Below are 22,186 nucleotides of genomic sequence, written 5' to 3' on the forward strand. Positions count from 1 at the left end.
AATACGATACTATATTTCATAGTAAATTATTTCTAGATCAAGTTGTGGAAGACTTGCATTTCTCTTTTGAGATGCAAGTTAACTCCCACTTGACGCAGAGTGAGACATTGGTGGGTAATGACAGGAGACCTAGGGAAATATGGGTTCGATCCTTGATCCAAACGAGTTTTACAGCTAATTTCACCGTCGTGCCTACGGGCGGGTGGATTACTGGGTTTTCCCCGGAATTGGTGGTGGACTCGGGTTACTCTCGGAGTAATCCGTTTGGTCCAGTGGATGTCTCAAGAGTGCTCGGAATTGATTCTGTCGGCTGTTAAAAAAAGGTAAAATAGCGGTAGTGTATCAAATAGCAATGAGTTCGGTACCGAAAGAACCGGTACCGAAAATCCCTAAAAGTGGATACCGGCACTGAATATACCCGGTTCGGTACCGGTATTTGAGGGTAAAAATCGGTAAATACCGGTACCGAACCGGTACCAAAAATGCCAAAAGTGGATTCCGAATCGGTACCGAAAATACATCCGATTCAGTAAATTCGATACTGGTACCGGTACCGGGTCTGATTTGCTCATCCCTAGTATCAAACCAAAAATACCGATCGATACCGGTGCGGATACAAATTTTAATCGGTAGACACCATTCGATACCGGTGCGGATACCAAAATGCTCATCCCCATAACCACAACCTTAATCAAAATCGTAGAAATCAGATTCTTCGAAACCGTGAGGATCGGAACCAGAGATTGAGAGGGTTTACGAGGATGGCGAAATCTTGCAAGGGGCTAGCTATGGAGCTCGTCAAGTGTCTCAGCGAATCTGATTGTGTCAAGGTACTAAAGATCATCATTCGGTTTTACAATCACCATCTTAACATGCCTATATTATATCAGTTGTTCCATTAGAGCATATACAACATGCTTATTTGAATTGATGCTATAGATTTAGGTCACAAGAAATCAGTAGCACTTGACAAAGAGCACACAATACTCACTTAAATAAATTCATGTGTAAAACTAATGGCTGCAGTTTAATGAATGGAGTGATACAGTATCATGCAGCAGTTTATGTATAGATTATGTATCTTTTTTTATAGGTGTGTAAGCGTGATAACGAACCTTTTATATGAGTGGAAACTTGTTGAGGCAGGAAGTATTGCAAAGTGCAGTTAATGTTGGACATACCCTAATCTTTGCTATAAGCGTTGCCGCAGTTAGATCTCATGTGGTCGGGTTCTCGTTTTAGAAACGTGTGAGGCGCTAAGGAATGTTTATTAGGGGCAAAAAGGCGCACCTCATGCAGTTCTGGGTTAAAACTGGTCAAAATTAGGGTCCATAGGAGGTGGCGACGGTCGAGCTACAGAAACCGCAGCTGCGATTAGCTGCTGATGTTAAGCGGCTGCATTCGCAAACAGAACATATCCAACACGCGCATACACAGAAAAAATCAGAACACATGAGTATACGTGGTTTGGCGTTAACTGACCTACGTCCACGGCTGTACCAATGAGTATTATTTCTTTAAGGTGTAAATTCACAAATTACGTAAGAGATATATTTATAGGCTAAACTAAATAAGGCTGGCTACCCTAACTGGCTTAAACACAGCGGGCTGCCTTAGGGCCGAAGAAATACCGGGCTGGATGCTCCTAAACGGCCTCTACACTTGACAGATAATATGTAAAAACAACCCCAAGGATGACGATATTATGAACTTGGTTTTAAAAAGCGCGAAGCGCACAAAAGCGACGAGGTCTAAAACCATGGCGCAAAGCGCAAAAGTTGTGGGCTTTTCGTACCCGAGGCGCAAGACGGTTATATAAATATAATATTTATTTATGTATCCTATAGGTTTTTAGCTTGCCCTACCCAAAATATAGCTATAACTAAGGCTTTTATATTATTTTACCTACATGTACAAGAGGCGCGCTCCTCAGCCTCGAAATTACCAAAGAGCCCAAAGGCGCTGAGGTCTGTACCTTAGTGCGCCTTGCGCATGCTTTTTAAAACCCAGATTATGAAAGGTTACTTGATAAATAGGTTTACTTGTAAAACATATGAGAGACATGCAACTTCTGGTTGTAAATAAACCTTATTTGGTTGTACATAGAGTCATAGACGTGCACCTCACGGCTCGCGCCTCGGCTTTAGGGACCAAAACGACGCCTCGCGCTGTTCTAAACTAGGGTTGAGTTTGGGATATCTTTTTTTTGACTGATTCTTTTGAAAGTGTACCATCTGAACCTTGACATACCTGAGAGATATGGTACTTCTAACTTTTCCTGTACATGACTTGTTATCCAGAAACTTCCAAAGATGAATATTTGTTCTCAAACCAAATATACATTTTTGTCTTCATTTCACATGTGAAGGTCATAATGAGAAGTGAACAGAGGTGGCAAAGTGGGTAGGTCAAGTAGGTTGGGTAATGGGTCAAAAACTCAAAATTGGTTCGGGCTGAAACAAGTTTTTGTGTGCATCGGGCTGGTTGACCACTTGACCCACAAACATTTTTTGTTCGATTTTAAATTTTTAATATAGACTTTATGTTGATCTTAGTAATTGGTCTTTTGGCTAGCCTGCTCCAACTGATTTGAGATAAAATACTATTATTTCGGTTGATTATTGGTCTTTTAAAGTGCATTTCGGTAATCTGTTTTGCAGGTTGAAAATCGTTCTTTTAGAGAGTGCGCTAAAGAGAAGAGCCCCTTAATTACTAGTGAATGTGTTGGACTTAGAGAAACATATTTCAATTGCAAGCGAGGCCAGGTAGTATTTTCTCGCATAACTTGTTCTACTAACTAAGCGATGCGATTTTTATGCACATCAAAACGGGTCGGGTTTTTGTGAATGTTTAATAATTAATTTATTAAACAAGATTACAAAACCTATACTAATTCTATTGTACATGGCTTTCAACCCATATGACCGTGTTGTTTTCTGCTAAGTTTGTGAATTTGATGCATTTGCGACTGATAAAATATGACTTATAAACCGACCCCTTTTAAGTAAACGGGTCAAAATTTAACTTTCAGCTCTGGATTAATATTTTTAATTTTTTCCTTGATGTATTGCTAACCAAGTCGTGGCTTTCGTGTGGCAGGTTGACATGAGAGCAAGGATTCGAGGGAATAAAGGTTACTAATCAGACGTTTTTGTAGCATGACTCGAGATAACTCGATAGATGTTTTTGCACACAAACTAGAGATTGCAGATGATAATGTTAAGGGATTCTTGATTTCTTGTAATAGGATCGAGTAGTTTTTGTAATGGGATTGGATTCTTCATATACAATAAATGTATATACATTTTAAAACTTTGCATAAGAAATGTCGCAATTTTAGAGACAAGCTTTATTCAAAAATAGAAAAAATATTAATTACAACATTTAAATTCTTAGCTAATAACCAATTTTCTACGATTAAAAACAATAAATATTAGCTTATGATGATAATAATCACCTTATAAAATATTAATAAATTTGAATATGACTACCTGATTACAATCTAAACGCAATGAGAGTAAAAAGCATTTTGTTACTTTTAACTTTTTTTAACTACGACTTTCATAAAACAAAAAAAAAAAAAAAAAAAAAAAAAAAACTAGCAAGAAGCTAGAAAATTACAACCAACGTGATTACAATTTAAAAACACACCAATCTTTTCAAAAAATATTGATAATTAGGGATATGTTTTTTATCCATAGATAAGCTAAAGATTTTATGTCTTCCACTACTTTAGAGTTTAGACCATGAGTAATGTGCATCATAGGGGCGTGAAGTGACTTGATAATGCTCACAACACCCTCCCGTGGGCTTTATATAGGCATAAAGAGAAATGGATATTTCTAGTATAATGCCCAATAAGAATAACAAAATTGAAAACTAATGATGGAATAAAGGCATAGTGTTAACTATTAACAATTTTGGTTAGTAAACTGGTTTTCATATCGATTTTCAAAAGAAAAAGATTCTGTGAAAGTGAAAAAAAATTGTGAAAGTGATTGTTTTCTTTAACGCATTAATTAGTTTAAATTTTAATTATTATTATATAATGTTTTTTTAGGAAATAGTAAATACTCATTAAATTACAACTAAGTTATGGGAATCGTGTTAATTTAAAAGTTGTGGTACACCTGATTATTATTATTATTATTATTATTATTATTATTATTATTATTATTATTATTATTATTATTATTATTATTAAATAATAAATAACTTTTGTTCAACTTTTTTATTAGAGTAAATTATGATTTTAGCCCTTGTGGTTATATCACTTTACCCTTTTAACCTAAAAAAAATCTTTTAACATCTGAGCCTACGTCTTTTTTTCTAACTTTTTGGCCCCTAAAAGTAAATGGATGAGGTTAGTGTTAGGGGCCAAAAATATTAGAAAAAAAGACGTTGAAGACTCAGATGTTAAATGATTTATTTTTGTGTTAAAAGTGTAAATAGGTATTACCATTTTTATCATCAATAAAGTAGTATTTTATTATTATTCTTATCATTATTAATGCTAGTGTAGGGATAATGTACATTAATTCAGAAGTGTGAGAAGTGTATCTATACTATATAATAAAAGAAACCACTTTGGTGACACATGTCACTCATTGGAGCCATCTATTTTTTAACCTATTAAAATTAAATAATTATTTAAAATTAAATAATTATTTATGAGATATACGTAGAGATATACTATTTAATATATATAATTATGAGATATACGTAGAGATATAGTATAGATTAAAAACTTATTTAGAAAATATACTATTAATATTAAATTATTATTTTTATAATATATTTCCTTAGACATAGGAATAGGTTACATTATAGTTTTATTATATCGATTTTAATATTTACGTTTATACTTTTACATCCGAATTTAGGTAACATATTTAAATTGTCTATGACTCTTTATAATCAGTAATATGTTTTAAATATATTTAGCTCTTTATAATCAGTAAATGTTTTAAATATATTTATTTTAAATAAAATATTATATATTTTTTAATATGTTTTATAAAAATAAGAATATGACTTAGGATGTAATTTTAAGGAGAGAAAAATTATTATTATTTAATAGGAGAGAAAATGCAGAAAATCAAAATCTGAAATTAATCAGAACTCAACTCATGTATTACACGAGGTTTTTTAAAGAAATAAGTTTTTATTATTTACTATATAAAATTACATTTATTCAACTTATCCAACCCGTGTAATATATGAGGTATTTAAAAATATATTTTTTTATTATTTGATATATAAATTCAACCCGTGTAATACACGGGGATTTTTAAAGATATAACTTTTTTTTATAAATTACTATACAAAATTACATTTATACAACCCGTGTAATACATGAGTTTTTAAAAAAATATAACTTTTTTTATTATTTGATATATAAAATTAGATTTATTCAATCCGTACAATATACAGGGTTTTTTAAATATATAAATAATTTATTATTTAGTTTTTTTTCATTATTTGATGTATAAAATTATATTTATTCAACCTGTACAACAATACAAGGGGTTTTAAAGATATAACTTTTTATTTTTTAGTATATAAGATTATATGTATTCAATCCATGTAATAAACAAAGTTTTTAAAGATATATTATTTTATTATTTAGTATATAAATTCACATTTATTCAACCCGTGTAATACACGGGGTTCTAATCTAGTTATAACACTATATAACATCATATAAACACCGTATAACACTATGTAATACCATATAACACTATGTAACACTATATAATACTATACATCTATCATAGACATGCTATCAAACAAAATATAGTGTTATATAGTGTTATATGATGTTACATAGTATAATACGGTGTTTATATTGTAACACCTCAAATTTTTGTGTCCAATGATGTGTTAACACGTGTCATTTGTTTACACGTGGCATCTATAATAAATAAAGGACTAATTTTGACAAACCTTGAAAGTATATAAATTCGAGGGTTATAAAATGTCAACAAGGGTAAATATACTGTATAGTATCCCTAAATAATGCTTAAACCTTCAAACGAATAAATTAAAGATCGTACAAAAACAAAACGCGGAAGAAAGTGAGAGATTACAAACTACAGGGGTTAACTGTGTCAACATGTTTAATAATACCTCTGAGTGACCCTTTAACGTTCCAAAGACTTTGTAACGGTATTATACCCTCACTAAAATAATATATATAAATTTCGCGAAGTTTCGATATGAAACAAGAAAGTTACGATCGAACTCGTAGAAGAAGGGTTAAAAGCGTCAATAATGAAAGTTAAGGCTTTCTGAACAATTAAATAAATAAACCGGGGACTTAATAAAGCGGGTAAATAACACGAGGCCCCTATCGGTAAATAACCGAGGGCCAAACCGCAAAGTTACCCCTTCAGAACCGAAAGGTCAGACGAATCATTGCGAAAGATTTCGTTATTAATGGCCAGATTCTGTAATCATTACAAAAAGATTTAAAAATCCTGAAATCTTAACCTTAGGCGACCCGCGTGAAGGTTAAGGATTAGTTGAGGCGGGCCGCGAGCCTCCTCACTAACTCGCCTGATTTCTTACTCTTTAGGCGACCCGCATTAAAAGGCATGGGAACTCCCATGCGGGCCGCGTAAAGTGCCCAGATGCAGAAACTTTGTAGTTTCTTGCCTTTTGGAGCTTTTGAACGATCAAACACCAATTAATGGAGCATGGGCGCCCCCTACACGACCCATACACCTCTAGGACACCTACCCATCATCTCTGGACTATTGTGGTAGTTGTAATGATCATAGGGGCTTGTTCTTGGCTATAAATAGCACCTTTGTGTGCATAACATTCACAACAACTCAAACACACATCTCTGGCCATTCTAAAGGCTCCCAAGTGTTTCTTCTCTGCTCCATATTCAAGTACTAACTTCTGTAAGTTACCTTGATCATCCATTGTTCAGTTTATGCTTAGTTTTTAGCTAAAAACCAAACCGTCGTAACTACGGTTTGACTTCACAATAAATCAGTAATGGTTCAGTCTTATGACGAATCAAAAGTGGTTATGAGTTGGTATTTACGTGGGTAATAAACCTCTAAAATGGTTCCCCCTGATCACCACTCTAACTATGTCAAATGTCGAGTCAAACGTGCGGTTAAAAAAAGTCAACAGAAAGCTATTTTAGCGATTTATGCATAATCTGTAAAGTATATGTTATGGAATCTGTTTTGACAATCATAAAACATGATAATAAGTATATAAACGTGTTTGCGCTCGTTTGAATCGACCGTTTGCTATATTGACCCGGTTCGGAGCCGAAAGTCGCAAAAGTTTGACTTTTGCTTTGACTTCAGTTCTGACCCGTTTTAGTGAGGTATAAATATACCTTAGGACTCTCTTAGGACCAGGTCACATGTTGGTATACGCCTCTGTGGTCGGTTCATGAGTTATCCGAGTCTTTTGCGCAATTCCGTCATTCGCCTAAAAGTTGACCGTAACGGCCTTTTAAAATTAAAACGAGTATTTCGGACACGTGAACGGACCAAAACCTTGCTGGTTAAATTATAAGCATGTCCTTAAAGTTTCACGTCAATCCGAGGCCTAGAATGAGAGTTATGCTAAAAGGCGCACTTTTAAAAAGTTTTGTAATTAACGGCGCAATTAGCATAACGCCCATCTAACCCAAGTTTTCGTCACCAAAACTTTTACCCACTGTGGTAAAATAATATTTTGGGAATTTTAAAGATTTTTTAATAATTTTACCTTGCTCATAACCTGCGGTTATGGCTACGGTTCGGTAAATACCGAATATGCCCTTTTTGGCCAAAACGGGAGTTCTACAAGGTCTTTTGACCCGATTCCAGTTGCTACTGGTTTTAAATAATAAATAAAGTATTTTAAGCTTTATAAACTGTTCGGGAAACTCAGATTTCCTGTAGAACTCGAAAAGCCCTTTTAAAGTCTTTAAAATGACCGAAAAGCCCCTTCGGGGCATAATATTAACTTAAACTCGTTACGGGCGTCACGGAAGGTATCCTACTGATACCAAAATACTTTTAAGGCATATTGACTTAGGAAATAAGCGTACGACTCTCATAGTTAACCGTTTCGCCTATTTGCGCACACGGTACGGCTCATGGAACTAGTTTTCGTGCAATAGCCGATATGGGTCAAATTATATCATTTGAACCCCAAAATCCAGAGTATGAACTATAAACCCATATAAAACAAGTCACTGAACTTGTTGGGTCCAACTCATACTCCATTCTCGGTTTTCGCCTTTTCGTGCGAATTAACCATATCTATATATCGGAATCAACCGGTTTAAGCTACGGCTAATATAAGGACCGTTAGGATTCTAAGAGGTTAATTAAAACCTTCGTTCCAGATTAGGAGCCCCAGTAAAAGCTATCGGTGACTTGATCTAAATTAAGGATTAATACTTGCAAAGGTAAATACTTTAACTTATTTCCCCTATATGGGCTTGGGTTACGGTATATTAATACCGCTTGATTGAGCATTATATAATTCCATCGCTTAGGTGGTTAATTGATTAAATATGATCGGCTCATTTAAACAGTTTTGTTGCTTATAAGCCTTTGGGGGGTTTAATGACCGTTGTCCCGGATATCCTTGGCATCATTTTACGAAATGGCCACGACCATCGACATCCCGGTGTAGGCGTACACCCGGTATAAAGTGTCGACATTAAAAATTAAAAGACGTAGCCGTTGGTTTTTGTACTACGGTTTTACGCAAACGTGGTGTGTCTATAAATCTTTAACCCGGCACGACCCGGGCTACTGAACGCATAAAAGAACATGTAAAACGTTCACAAGATCATTATGAATTTTCCCAAGTTAAAAAGAGTTTGTGCCTTGTGCATTCAAATCAATTTTAATAAACATTTTCAAATGTGTCAGTTGAATGTATTTACCAGTGTAAACTGACGTATTTTCCCCAAAAAGATTAAGTGCAGGTACCTAAACGTAATTGGCTGGTATTAGCTCCTTAGCGTCGGGATAAGTCTCGCAAGCTTGATTGCAGTATCTGATGGAACAATACTTTATATTTATTTACGATCCACTGTGGATATTCAACTTCTGTAATACGTTGATATTATCACTAGAGGTTGAAATATATATATTTATCTTATGCTTCCGCTGTGCATTATATAATTGTGTGGTTTGACTATATTGTTGCCAACATCGTCACGGTAATCCCCCACCGGGCCCACCGGTGAGACACGTGGAAATCGGGGTGTGACATATATAGTGTTATATATAGTGTTAGGCTAGTCGGTATGGGCTCCAGCCCGGGTCCGTCTTGCTTCGGCGACGGCGTGCACACCGTGCCGCCCCCCTGCGTCGCGTCGTGGACGTCGAGATGGTGCCGTTTGCGACGGTCCAAAAATAGTGGGGCCCATTGAATTAAAGTTATCGCTTAAAAAAATCAATTTTTTCCCAAAAAAGCAACGGTAATATTTCCAATATTTATAAATTTCAACTCAATTTTCACTTTCATTCATCAAATTAACCACAAAATCTCATCCCTCTCTCACATAATTTTTATAAATGAGTGAATTGCAAATTTTGTCCTTTATCTTTATACCATTTTGCAGACGGTGTCCTTTATCTTTAAAATTGACGAGTTTTGTACTTTAGGTTTTAAAATCTTGCGCGTTATGTCCTTTGAGCCAAACTCAGTTAATTTTTTCTGTTGAATCTGATCACTCAAGGGCAATTTAGTCCTTTTACCAATTACTTTAAAATATGTTAATAAATAAAACAAAAAAAAATTTAAAAATAATACAATATGTGTATATACATTTATATATAAAGAAATAACACCCTCTCTCTAACTCTCTCTCTCTCTCTACGTCTCTCCAGCCACCACCAACAACCACCTCCGACCACCACCCTCAACCACCTCCGATCCCCTCTACTTCTCTCAACCGTCGCCGCCAACCATCACCACCACCCACTAACCAAATCATCTCATTTGAACAAATAAAAAATCCCCAAATCCCCAATCTTTTATTCCCACTCTAGGGGTCCGGTAACAGGGGTACGACTCAAATCGGTAGCGGGCTTAACCGGATCGCTGAGGATGTGGGTTGGTGCGGGTGTGTAGTAACACGAGACACTACAGAGGAGAGATTAGAACATACCTTATGTTATTCCTAATCGGAACCGGCGACGGGTTGTTCAGAACGGAGATGGACGGCTCGGGGTGACTGATTAGAACATACCTTATGTTATTCCTAATCGGAACCGGCCGATTCCGGTGCGGATGAGGGTGCACCGGCGGCTGTTGTTCAGAGTGGTGAAGAAGGCTGAGGGCGATGGTGGTGACAGGCGGCGGTTGAAGAAGACGATGGAGGGTTTAAGGTCCGACGCCGGCGGTTCCGGAGACGGGGTGACTCGGCGGAGATGGAGGGTTGGAGAAGTGTGGTGTCGGTACGATGAAGGAGGTGCTGTGGTGTCGATGTGGGTAGAAGATGGCCGGCGATGGATGTGCATTTCTGAATTAGTTTTTGGTGTAGTTCGGTAGTTTAGAGATGGTTGGGATTAGGATAATGGATTCTGAGTTTATTTAACAAAAACATTACTGAATAGTGAATGCTAATGTGTGGCTATGCTATATCATCATTTTTTAGGGCTTGCTGAATTGAAGACTGCAGAGGTTTTTTGAGAGAGAGAGAGAGATTTGTTTAATTAAATATTATTATTTATTTTTACAAAGTAGTCCTTGTATATAACTTTTTTACACAAGAACCCCTGAAAAGGTGAAAAGACAAGGATACCCTCATGTGCAAGGCACATGACAATAGTTAACTGAAAAAACTAACTAGGTTAGGTCTAAAGGACATAACGTGTAGGATTTTAAAACCTAAAATACAAAACTCGTCAATTTTAAAGATAAAGGACACCGCCTGCAAAAGGGTATAAAGATAAAGGACAAAATTTGAAATTCACTCTTTATAAATCTTCTTCCACTTTTATAAACCTTACTCTATCATGGATCCCTTCAACAACCCGAGCGACCCGAACAACCCGAACAATCCGTATAACCCGACGACTCCCAACAACCCGACCCAACCTAATGTTTTCTCGGTCCGGGATATTATCCGACGCAAGAACCGAATCAATTCTCGCAATATTATTTAAGTCTATGTTTTTTTAAGTCTTTGGTTTTTTTTATTAACTTTATGTTTTTTTTATGTTTATGTAATGTGGTTTTAATATTAATGAAAATAGTTTGTTAGTATATTTGTTAAATGTTAAAAAAAAGAAGACTAAAAAAAAAAAAAAACATAAAAAGTGGTGGAGGACTATGACTAGGACCATCCTTCCATGCCTTCTAGTTTTGGAGGATGAACCATCTTTGGGAGGATTATGACGTAGCGCCTACATGGCGGACCATCCTCCAAAAATGGTTCATCACCATACCGAGTAGCCTTATAATACACTTGTGAATTAATATACAGATCCTCTACCATTAATGCTTATCTTATCATTAATTATTAATTGTTTATATAAAGATATATGCTCCTTTTCTTGAAACCCCGATCACCCACCGGGGCCCCACCGTCGATGGACACCATCTCCGGTCTCATCAACTTACAAAATCAGTCAACCCTACCAACATCACCACCTACACCTCCTCCTTCAACATTAAAAACCGCCACACAACAACCACCACACATCACAACCACCACTCTCACCGCCGATATACCATTCTCCACCTCCATCAACCAACTCCACACCTTCTCCACCGCCTTATCAGCATTCCTCAACCACTACGACGACTTGCAGACTCATATCAATTTCATTACCTCATCAATCGACTCCAAATTGCCACCTCATCTCGTTGAAACTGTTTGCCCTAACTTATCAGCCCTAACGAACGTGCGTTTATTAGAAATTGATTGTGATCGTACGATAACCGCTTCACCAGAAGTCAGTTTGTCAGAACGAAACCCTAAGGTAAGTGATAGCGCCAGTTTTTCGCATAATTCTGGAGAAATTGATGCTTCGAATAAGCTTGAAGTTGTTGATGTATCGAAGAATGTTGAAGAGATTGATGTATTGAAGAAACATGCGGAAACTGATGCTTTGAAGAAGCCTGTTGTAGAAACTTTTGTTGATCAAGCGATAAATGATGTTCTAGAAGCCATTGTTTCAGAACAAAACCCTAAGGAAAGTGAAAGTGATTGCGAACCGAATCATGAGTCTGCAACTGCCGATTTTTCGCGCAATATTGAAGAATTTGATGCTTCGAAGAAGCTTGAAGTTGTTGATGTGTCGAAGAATGTTGAAGAGATTGATGTATTGAAGAAACATGCGGAAACTGATGCTTTGAAGAAGCCTGTTGCAGAAATTTTTGTTGATCAAGCGATAAATGATGTTTTAGAAGCTATTGTTTCAGAGCAAAACCCTAAGGAAAGTGAAAGTGATTGCCAACGGAATCATGAGTCTGCAACTGCCGATTTTTCGCCCAATTTTGAAGAATTTGATGCTTCGAAGAAGCTTGAAGTTGTTGTTGACGTGTCAAAGAATTGTGGAGAAATGGATGCGTCTGAGAATTTTGTAGAAATTGATAGTTCGAAAAAGTGTGAAGAAATTGATGTATTGAAGAAACATGTAGAAACTTTTGGTGATCAAAGTATAACTGCTTTTCCAGAAGCTGCTGTTTTAGAACAAAAGCCTAACGGAACGGCTACGAGTGGCGAACGGAGCAATGAAATCAATGTGAGGACACCTGAAGGCCTTGAAGAAACTTGTATCGGTAAGGATCCTCAAGGAATTGATGTACGGCAGAAGCCTGAAGAAAATTATTCTTCAAGGAGTCCAGAAGAAACCTACACTTCGAAGAAGCAAAGAAAGCGAAGAAAAACTGGTAAACGTAAGAAGGATAAGGATAAGGATAAGGAAACGGCTTTAAACAAGTTTGCGGGGAAATTGCAATCCTTGTGTAAAAACATGTATACTAGGGGAATGAGGCGGTATGTAGCAAAACATTTATCTGAAACGTTTAATCTTCGCGAGGAAATTATTAAGGCGTTGAAGCTGGCTAAAGATCCTGCAAAACTCGTTCTAAACTGCACTGGCAATTTTTTTAAACAGGAAACTGCAGGAAGGCTGGCTTCAGTCTTGGTGTTGGAGTGTTTTTTGATGATCAGTAATGATGATGGCATTGAGATCGAGAAAAGAGAATTCGAACGTGCATTAAATAATGCTGTAATTTGGAGAAAACGGATGATCAGAGAAGGTGGATTTGGACACACGGACGAGGTTGATGCCAGGGGTTTGCTTCTGCTTATCAGTGGATTTGGGATTCAAGATGATGTTTTCAAGACTCAAGATATTGTGGATTTGATTCAGGCTAGTAATGTGAAGGGAATATCAACCGCACTTCGTCGTTCAGCTTTTCTTATGCCAAAAATTCCAGGTTTATTGCTTTTATATGTTAATTTATTGTACTTTAAAACCTCTATAAATGCATACCCTCAGGACAAGAGGAAATATCGTTTGTTGGCGTCATTTATTTATTTGTTGATGATGATAACTACAGATAACAATTATAATAACAATTATGGACTGAAGAAAATTATTCATTTGGGTTGTGTTCTGTGTGATTAAGCTAACATGGCATATGCATATGCATTTGGGTTGAAGCATCGTATGTATAATGTAGGAGAATTGTTATGGTGGATATAACTAAACTGACTTTTAAAGGTGGATACAAATATATGATAATGAATCTAGGTTAAATTTTAAACATTCATATATTGTTATTTTTTTAGCTTCATGAGCTAAACTCTATTCTGGTAAATTATACTTGTTTCAGATGTAATTTCATTGATGGTGAAGAATAATCTAGAAATTGAAGCTGTTGATATTGCCTATACATTCGGGTTGGAGGATACGTGTAACTCTCAGAACATATTGACGACATATTTGCGCAATAAAATTAAAGATATTCAGAACGATTCGCCTTTCCAAACGGTAACCAATACCCTCTCTCTGTTATACTAAATATAGTATATTTTTTTTGGTGTTGTGCATCTTTTCAATTAGAACACTTTCTTTTTTAGTAAACTTAAAAATTTTAATTACTTGCCCCTTTTTATCACTTGAAAGAATTCTAGCAGAATCCTATATATGATTATTGAACTTTTTGTCGGTAATTAGTGCGTCAAATATGATTACAAAGGTTATATTTTATTTTAATACGGGCAAAGTATTAAAGTCACACTTTGGGCAACTTTTGACCCGTTTGAGAATTGTTTTTAAAATATTACCTTTCGGACAGTTAGAATTTATGTATAGCCCGGATCAACCTATCTATAAGCAAATGGGTCTAAAATGCCATCCCTAAATTGAGTAATTGATATGTTCAACTAGTTTCACCTATTTTGTCATTATTAAAGGGTAACCAACTCAAAACATTGCATACGAAATATACGATTTCTCAAACGTACGAGGGACCAAAATTAATGTTTGCGATTTTTAAATTTTCAGTTGGAGGCAATGAAGCAGCAATTACTTGATCTGAAATCAGTAAAACAATGTTTGGAATCTCACAAAGTTGATCCTTCGACGCTTCTTCCCGACTTAAAAATCAATGAAAATATACAAATTCTCGAGAAAGAAGTAAACGAATCGAAATTAATCCAAAAAAGGAAGTCTTTAGAAAACCCAATTCATCAGGAAGCAAAGCGTGCTTGTTTTGGTCATGAAAACATGCCACACCACCATGAACCTGTTGATAACTACGGCATGGTGTTAGAGCAAACCCCGAGCGAAAGCGCTAGTGATTGCGAATGGAGTCATGAATCTGCAACGATGCCTGATAGCACCGATTTTTCGCACAATTATGAAAAAATTGATACTTTGAAGAACCTTGAAGTTGTTGATGTGTCGAAGAATTCTGAAGAAATTGATGTGTCTGAGAATCCTGTAGAAATTGATACTACAAAGACGCTTGAGGAATTTGATGTATTAAAGAAGCATGAAGAATTCGATACATTGATGAAACATGCAGAAACTGATACTTTGAAGAAGCAGGAAGAAATTGTTACAGAAACTTTTGGTGATCAAACCATAGGCGTTGTTTCAGGACGAAACCCTAACGGAATGGCTACTAATGGAGAACAGAGTCGTGAAATTGTTACGGCACCTGAAAGCTTAGAAGAAATTAACGTATTAAATAAGCTTGAAGAAATTGATGTCTTGAAAAAGCCTGAAGAACTTGATACTTCCATGATTCCAGAAGAAACTGTTCCAGAAACTTCTGTGGTTTCTGTGTTACAATCCTTTTGTGAAAGCATGAGTCCTAGGCAACTGAGGCAGCATGTAGCAACACATTTTTCTAAAATGATTAATCTTCGCGAGGAAATTGCAAAATCGTTGAAGCTAGCGAAAGATCCTGTGTATCTCGTTCGAAGCAGCATTGGCAGTTTTTTTGTCAGCCGCAGTACAACATTCCGCGATTACAATAAAAAGTTATCAAGAATGGTTGCAGTTTTGATTTTGGAGTGTTTTGTGATGATCAGCAGTGATGGCATTGAGATCGCAAATAGTGACCGGGAATACGCTGCAAAAGATGCTGTAATTTGGAGAAAACGGATGATCAGAGAAGGTGGATTTGGAAAAACGGACGTGGTTGATGCTAGGGGTTTGCTTCTGCTTATCAGTGGGTTTGGGATTCAAGATCATGTTTTCAAGATTCAAGATATCATGGATTTGATTCGAGCTAGTAATTGGAAGGGAATTTCGGCTGCACTTCGTCGTTCAGCTTTTCTTATGCCAAAAATTCCAGGTTTGTTGCATATGTTAATTTCTTATACTTTAAAACCTCGATAAATGCATACCCCCAAGACAAGAGGAAATATCGTTTAGTGTCGTTTTATATTTATTTGTTGATGACAACAACAACAACAACAACAAACTGAAGTTAAATAATTCATTTGGGTTGTGTGTGATTAAGCAAACATGGTATATACATTGGATCTTTGAATTAAAAACCAGATACACATTCTTGATGTACATAACTCGATTTGTACAATGGTTGCATGATGCAAACTTCTTGTTATATCATTTTTATAACTAAACTGACTTTTAAGGGTGGATATCTACATATGATAATGAATCTAGGTTAAATTTTAAATGTTTATATATTGTTTTTTTTTTTTTTTAACTTCATGAGCTAAACTATATTCTGGTAAATACTTGTTTCAGATGTAATTTCTTTGATGGTGAAGAATAATCTAGAAATTGAAGCTGTTGATATGGCCTATACATTTGGGTTGGAGGATATGTGTAACCCTCAGAACATATTGACGACATATTTGAACAATAAGATTAAAGATATTCAGAACGATTCGCCTTTTCAAAAGGTAACTAATACTAAGTATAGTATGGTCTTTTTTGGTGTTGTGCCATCTTCTTAATTAGAACACTTATTCGTAAACTTTGAATTTCAAATTACTTGCCCCTTTTTGTCACTTGAAAGAATTCAAACAGAATCCCATATATGATTATTGAACTTTTTGTCGGTAATTAGTGTGTCAAATATGATTACAAAAGTTATATTTTATTTCAATATGGGCAAAGTGCATCTTAACTATAACTTTTTGAGTAAAATGATTTAAGGAGTTTTAATGTATTAAAGTTAGACTTTGGGCAACTTTTGACACGTTTGACAATTGTTTTGAAAATATTTACCTTTTTGGACAGTTAGAATTTATGTATAACCCTGATCAACCTATTTATAAGCAAACGGGTCTAAAATGTCATCCCTAAATTGAGTAATTAATTTGTTCAACTAGTTTCACCTATTTGTCATTATTAAAGGGTAACCGACTCAAAACATTACATATGAAATATATGATTGGGCAAACGTATGAGGGATCACAATTGATGTATGTAAATTTTTAATCTTCAGTTGGAGGCAATGAAGTCGGTAAAACAATGTTTAGAATCTCACAATGTCGATCCATCGAAGCTTCTTCCAGACTTCAAAATCAATGAAGAAATACAAAATCTCGAGAAAGAAGTAAGCGAATTAAAATTAATCCAAAAAAGGAAGTCTTTAGAAAACTCAATTCATCAGGAAGCAAAGCGTGCTTGTTTTGGTCATGAAAACACGTCGATAAATCCTGAAGAAAATTGTACTTGTGAAGAGATTGATTCATCAAAGAAACGTTCAGAAACTGATTCTTCGAAGAACCCTGTTCCGGAAACTTCCTATGATGAAACCATAACAGCTGTTCCAGAAGCCATTGTTTCAGAACAAAACCCTAACAGAATGGCTAGTTATCACGAACAGAGTGATGAAAACGTGAGGACACCTGAAAGCCTTGATGAAACTGATGTATTGAAGAAGCCTGAACAGACTGATATTTGTAAGAATACAGAAGTAACCGTCGTATTAAAGAAGCCTCAAGAACCTGATACTCCGATGGTTCCAGAAGAAATTGATACCTCGAAGAAACCTGAAGAAACTGTTCCGGAAACTTCTTGTGATCAAACCACACCTGCGGTTCCAGAACCCATTGTTACAGAACAAAACCCTAACAGAACGGCTGCTAATCGCAAACAGATCCATGAAAACGTAACGGAGAAGTCTGCGATTTCTGAATTAGAATCCTTGTGTGAAAGCATGAGTTCTAAGGAACTGAAATGGCACGTAGCTGCAAATTTATCCGAAATGATTAATCTTCGCAAGGAAATTGCAAAGACACTGAAGCTCGCTAAAGATCCTGCAAAACTAGTTCTAAACAGCATTGGCTCGTTTTATGTACAGGACCGTAAAAAATTCTTGCAGAAAAAGCAAGATTTAGGAAGGAAGGCTGCGGTTTTGATTTTGGAGTGGTTTGGGATGATCAGCGGTGACGGCGTTGAGATTGCGAAAAGTGACGAGGAATTCGCAGCACAAGCTGCTGTTGAGTGGAGAAACCGGATGATCAAAGAAGGTGGTTTTGGAAAAACGGACGAGGTTGATGCCAGGGGTTTACTTCTGCTTATCAGTGGATTTGGGATTCAAGATCATGTTTTCGAGATTCGGGATATTGTGGATTTGATTCGAGCTAGTAATGTGAAGGAAATTTCCACTGCGCTTCGTCGTTCAATTTTTCTTGTCCCGAAAATTCCAGGTTTGTTGCTTTCTTATGTCGATTTCTTATATATTAAAACTTCGATAAATGTATACCTCAGAACCAGATAAAATATTCGTCCAATGAGGTTATTTATTCATCGATAACGATAACAATGGTAATCCCAGGCTGGAAAAAAATGTTCATTTGGGAGGTTATTCGTTTATCGTGGTTATACTGAAGTTGACGTTTAATGTGTGTGATTAAACAAATATATATATAGTGAAAGGTTAAAATACAAAAGGCTCTTAACGTGCGGCAGTATGCGACCACCAATATAACGTGTGCAGTTATGCAAATAACGTGTGTAATTAGGGTTAACCCAACCCATGCGTAATTATGCAAATAACGTGCGTAATCAGGGTTTATAACGTGCGCAATTATGCAAAGTTAATTACTATTGTGCCACCGCGTTCAATTAAAGGCCTAGATTCAGATGTGCGGTTGAGATGCTCGCATACTCGTCGCACAATAAGATGGTCGTGTACGTTAACCGGCCTATATATATGTATAGACTTGATCAGTTTTTTGCTGTTCCAGATTTTTTTTGACCCTTAATGTATTCATTTTTTTGTTGAATTCATGAGCTAAACTATTTTATGCTGAATTATACTTGTTTCAGAGGTAATTGATTTGATGGTGAAGAATAATCTGGAAATTGAAGCTGCTGATATTGCCTATACTTTCGGGTTGGAGGACAAGTGTCGTCCTCTGAGCATACTGGCGACATTTTTGCGCAATCGCATTAGAAATATTTCAAGCAGTTCTTTTTTTCACATGGTAACCAATACCCTCTCTTCCTTTGTAGTGTGTTAATAGTAATATAGCTTTTTAAGTAGAGTAAATTACGTTTTTGGCCCCTGTGGTTATATCACTTTTACTATATTAGCCCAAAATAAGAATTTTTAACATATCTGCCCCCATGGTCTCTATAACTAACCATTTTGGCCCCTAAGTCTAACCATTTTAGCCCCCATGGTCTCTATAACTAACCACCATTTTGGCCCCCATGATCTCTAGATTTAGGGGCCAAAATGGTTAGTTATAGAGACCATGGGGGCAGATATGTTAAAAATTCTTATTTTGGGCTAATATAGTAAAAATGATATAACCACAGGGGCCAAAAACGTAATTTACTCTTTTAAGTAAGATGTTCTGAAATCGGTGTTTGTGATTTTTTTTTTAAGTTTCAGTTGGAGGAAATGAAGCAGCAGTTATTTGATCTGAAATCTGTAAAACAATGTCTGGAATCTCACAACATTGATCCTTCAGTGCCTTTTCCCGACTTCCAAATCAATGAAAAAATACAAAATCTCGAGAAAGAACTAAACGAAGAAAAACCAATCCAAAAGAGGAAGTCTTTAGACGGCCCAATTTATCAGGAAGCAAAACGTGCTTGTTCTGGCCACGAGAACATGCCACACCACCAGAGTCCCGTTGATCATTATGGCATGAATCGGTATCATCAGTCAACACAGCTGAGCACTAGCTACTTTGACCCTTGCCGAGACCTTCATAATAGTTACATCAGTAACTATACCCCTTCATCTGTATATAATTCACCCGCAATGCATGAAACTATAACCAGCACCGTGCCCAATGGTCCAGCCGTCGGTAGTTTCATTGGTTCCAATGGCCATATACACCATTCGGCTAATGTTAAACCTTACGGTCGGCATGAGCCATATGTTCAGCATTATTCAAGACATGGTCAAACATATGATTCACAACCTTATGGTAGAGGTAGACCGTGGGAGTGGGGCCCGCCAGAACCGTTTCCACCATCTAATCCATTGGGTGGCTTTCCAAGAAGGCGGGGCCCAACCTCGGATCTCTACAGTGATGCTGATAAAATTGCAATGAAATACTTAAGGTAGTAGTGGTGCATAATGTTCGGTCTTACTTTACCTGAATTAGGGTTAACTTAATGCATGCCTATAGGTCGTTGTGCTTTGATACAACAGTTTTTGTAACTCTCCTCTCTTTGGTACACATGCTGTTATCAGAAGTAGTGGCAGTTTTTTTACAAAATGATAATGTTTCTTAATTTATAGATATTTTATTAACTAGGCTCATTATTTAAGTAAGATGTTACTAAGCAAGGTTTGATGCTAAAATTAACGAGACATATATACTCACTTAAACTTGCAAAAATTATATCTCAAGTCATGAAGAGCATTGTATATTTATATACTAAAAACTTGTGTTTTGAAAACATATGATATTACATTATTACTACACGATATATGATACCACGGTAATACTCAAATGGCTTAGTAACATATGATTTTATTCAACGGCCTTGAACCTGAGCCAAATCGGTTGTATCGAGCCCCAAAGGTCTTGATTACAATCTTCTAATCAAAACAAAGTCTAAGAACCAATAAACCTTTATATAACCATTAAAAGGGGTAAACTAGGAAATTGAAATTTTAAGTGGATTTAAAAGATTTTATAATATCTTCTCCTCCAGTCTCCATCTTAGTTGTCAGGGTATGGTCAGGCCGGGCCAAATGGTTTCAAGCGTAAACGGTTATAAATCATCCATATGTATCACATTTAAAGCAATAAATACAAGCGCATCATGTAATTAATATGATTTCCTACTTTACAAAGGGTATTAGAGCATCCACAATAATACATTTTTCCGTGTTGTTTTTACTCATTTTTCCACATCATCCATTTTTTCTTATTGTGGACCTTGTTTTTGTACCTCATTTTTTAGATACGTTTGTCTGCAAAAACGACTAAAAACAACAAAATGGTGGGACCCATGTACTTTTAATATATATAATATAGAGAGAGAGAATAAGTGTGTAAATGTGTGGTTAAAAATTAAAAAAGGTGGTGATGATGTGGTAATATTTTTAAGTGTTTTTGTGTTTTCTTATTGGGTGGGTTTTTGATATTTTTGAAGGGTGAATGTTTTTCTGATGTGTCAGCTGACTGAACATGTTTTTAGGTGTTTTTAATGGGCCTTAGACCGCCCGTAGTGGGGCGTTTTTTTTTTTAAAAAAATTGCAAAATAACGCCATATAACGCCCAAACCCCCATTACACGGGGCGTTTTGGGACGTGATTTTTGAAAAAAAAAACGTTTTGGCGTTTTAATTAAAACGCTATGCACATATGGTCTTAACCAATCAGTTTTGAGCATTCCCTGACAACTTTTGACAACCTCACTTTTGTTTTAAATGCCCTGACAACATGCATTTGTTGTTTGTTGACTAGCCAATGGAGTAATGACAACATGCACAGGACCCGAAAGCATACACATGACCATTTTGTTTTTTTTTTTCTAATTGGAAGGGGCGTTATTGGCATAATGCCCCACTACGCCACTTTTGCTATAATGCCTCAACGCTGACTAGGATGCCACGTGTCGGATAATGCCCCATGGTAGAAGCATTATGTTTGTTCACCACTACACATGATCTTATTGTGGATGCTCTTATAGTTATTTGACTATTGTCATAAATCAAAAAAGTCCTGTTCTCTCTCCTCTTTAATACAATTCACATTTTTTTTTTTATAAAAAACAAATTCTTTATAGGTTTTTACAAAACATTTTTAACTTTTTTTACGACCCGGTTTTGAAATTTTTTTATAAAAAAACAAATTCTTTATAGGTTTTTACAAAGCATTTTTAACTTTTTTTACGCCCCGTTTTTTCGCGCCGTTTTTTACGCCCCTTTTTACGCCCCGTTTTTACACCAAAATTTTTTTAACGAAAAACATTTTTAAACTTTTTTACGCCAAATTTTTTTTACGAAAAAACATTTTTTTACGCCAAAATTATTTTTTACGTCAAACAGTTTTTTACGCCAGAGACTTTTTTTACAAAAAACTTTTTTTTACGAAACAGTTTTTTTTTTTTTTACAAAAAAACATTTTTTTGCGAAAAACTTTCTTTTACGAAAGATTTTTTTTTTTTACGAAAAACTTTTTTTTACGAAAAAACTTTTCTTTACGGAAAACTTTTTTTACGAAACACTTTTTTTTTGCGAAAACCTTTTCTTTAAGGAAACCTTTTTTACGGCAAAAAAAA

At 35.8% G+C, this 22,186-nt stretch overlaps 2 protein-coding genes across 3 annotated transcripts; both read left to right on the forward strand.

The window, feature by feature from the left end:
- The first annotated feature begins 611 nt into the window (after window positions 1-611).
- Window positions 612-3,318, forward strand: LOC110941929 (cytochrome c oxidase assembly factor 5). Its single transcript, XM_022183623.2, has 3 exons — window positions 612-830; window positions 2,661-2,765; window positions 3,100-3,318. The coding sequence occupies exons 1-3, from the start codon at window positions 762-764 to the stop codon at window positions 3,139-3,141; spliced, it is 216 nt and encodes a 71-aa protein (XP_022039315.1). The 5' UTR covers window positions 612-761; the 3' UTR covers window positions 3,142-3,318.
- Window positions 3,319-11,532: 8,214 nt separating this feature from the next.
- LOC110941930 lies at window positions 11,533-20,199 on the forward strand. Of its 2 annotated transcripts, none has more exons than XM_022183624.2 (7): window positions 11,533-13,431; window positions 13,831-13,988; window positions 14,505-15,804; window positions 16,224-16,381; window positions 16,930-18,139; window positions 18,762-18,919; window positions 19,327-20,199. In XM_022183624.2, the coding sequence occupies exons 1-7, from the start codon at window positions 11,574-11,576 to the stop codon at window positions 20,014-20,016; spliced, it is 5,532 nt and encodes a 1,843-aa protein (XP_022039316.1). In that variant the 5' UTR covers window positions 11,533-11,573; the 3' UTR covers window positions 20,017-20,199. The 2 variants fall into 2 exon arrangements, with proteins under 2 accessions (XP_022039316.1, XP_022039317.1); XM_022183625.2 differs by having other exon boundaries at window positions 19,333-20,199.
- The last annotated feature ends 1,987 nt before the right edge of the window (window positions 20,200-22,186 follow it).

This window comes from Helianthus annuus, chromosome 5 (assembly GCF_002127325.2).
Source record: "Helianthus annuus cultivar XRQ/B chromosome 5, HanXRQr2.0-SUNRISE, whole genome shotgun sequence".
Classification (NCBI taxonomy): Eukaryota; Viridiplantae; Streptophyta; class Magnoliopsida; order Asterales; family Asteraceae; genus Helianthus; species Helianthus annuus.

Bases quoted from the DNA above. Each gene is read 5' to 3' on its own strand.
- LOC110941929 (XM_022183623.2), top strand. From the start codon at position 762: ATGGCGAAATCTTGCAAGGGGCTAGCTATGGAGCTCGTCAAGTGTCTC. The intron at 831-2,660 runs GTACTAAAGATC...TCTGTTTTGCAG, and splicing joins GCGAATCTGATTGTGTCAAG to GTTGAAAATCGTTCTTTTAG. The intron at 2,766-3,099 runs GTAGTATTTTCT...TTCGTGTGGCAG, and splicing joins TCAATTGCAAGCGAGGCCAG to GTTGACATGAGAGCAAGGAT.
- LOC110941930 (XM_022183624.2), top strand. From the start codon at position 11,574: ATGGACACCATCTCCGGTCTCATCAACTTACAAAATCAGTCAACCCTA. The intron at 13,432-13,830 runs GTTTATTGCTTT...TACTTGTTTCAG, and splicing joins TCTTATGCCAAAAATTCCAG to ATGTAATTTCATTGATGGTG. The intron at 16,382-16,929 runs GTAACTAATACT...TTTAATCTTCAG, and splicing joins ACGATTCGCCTTTTCAAAAG to TTGGAGGCAATGAAGTCGGT.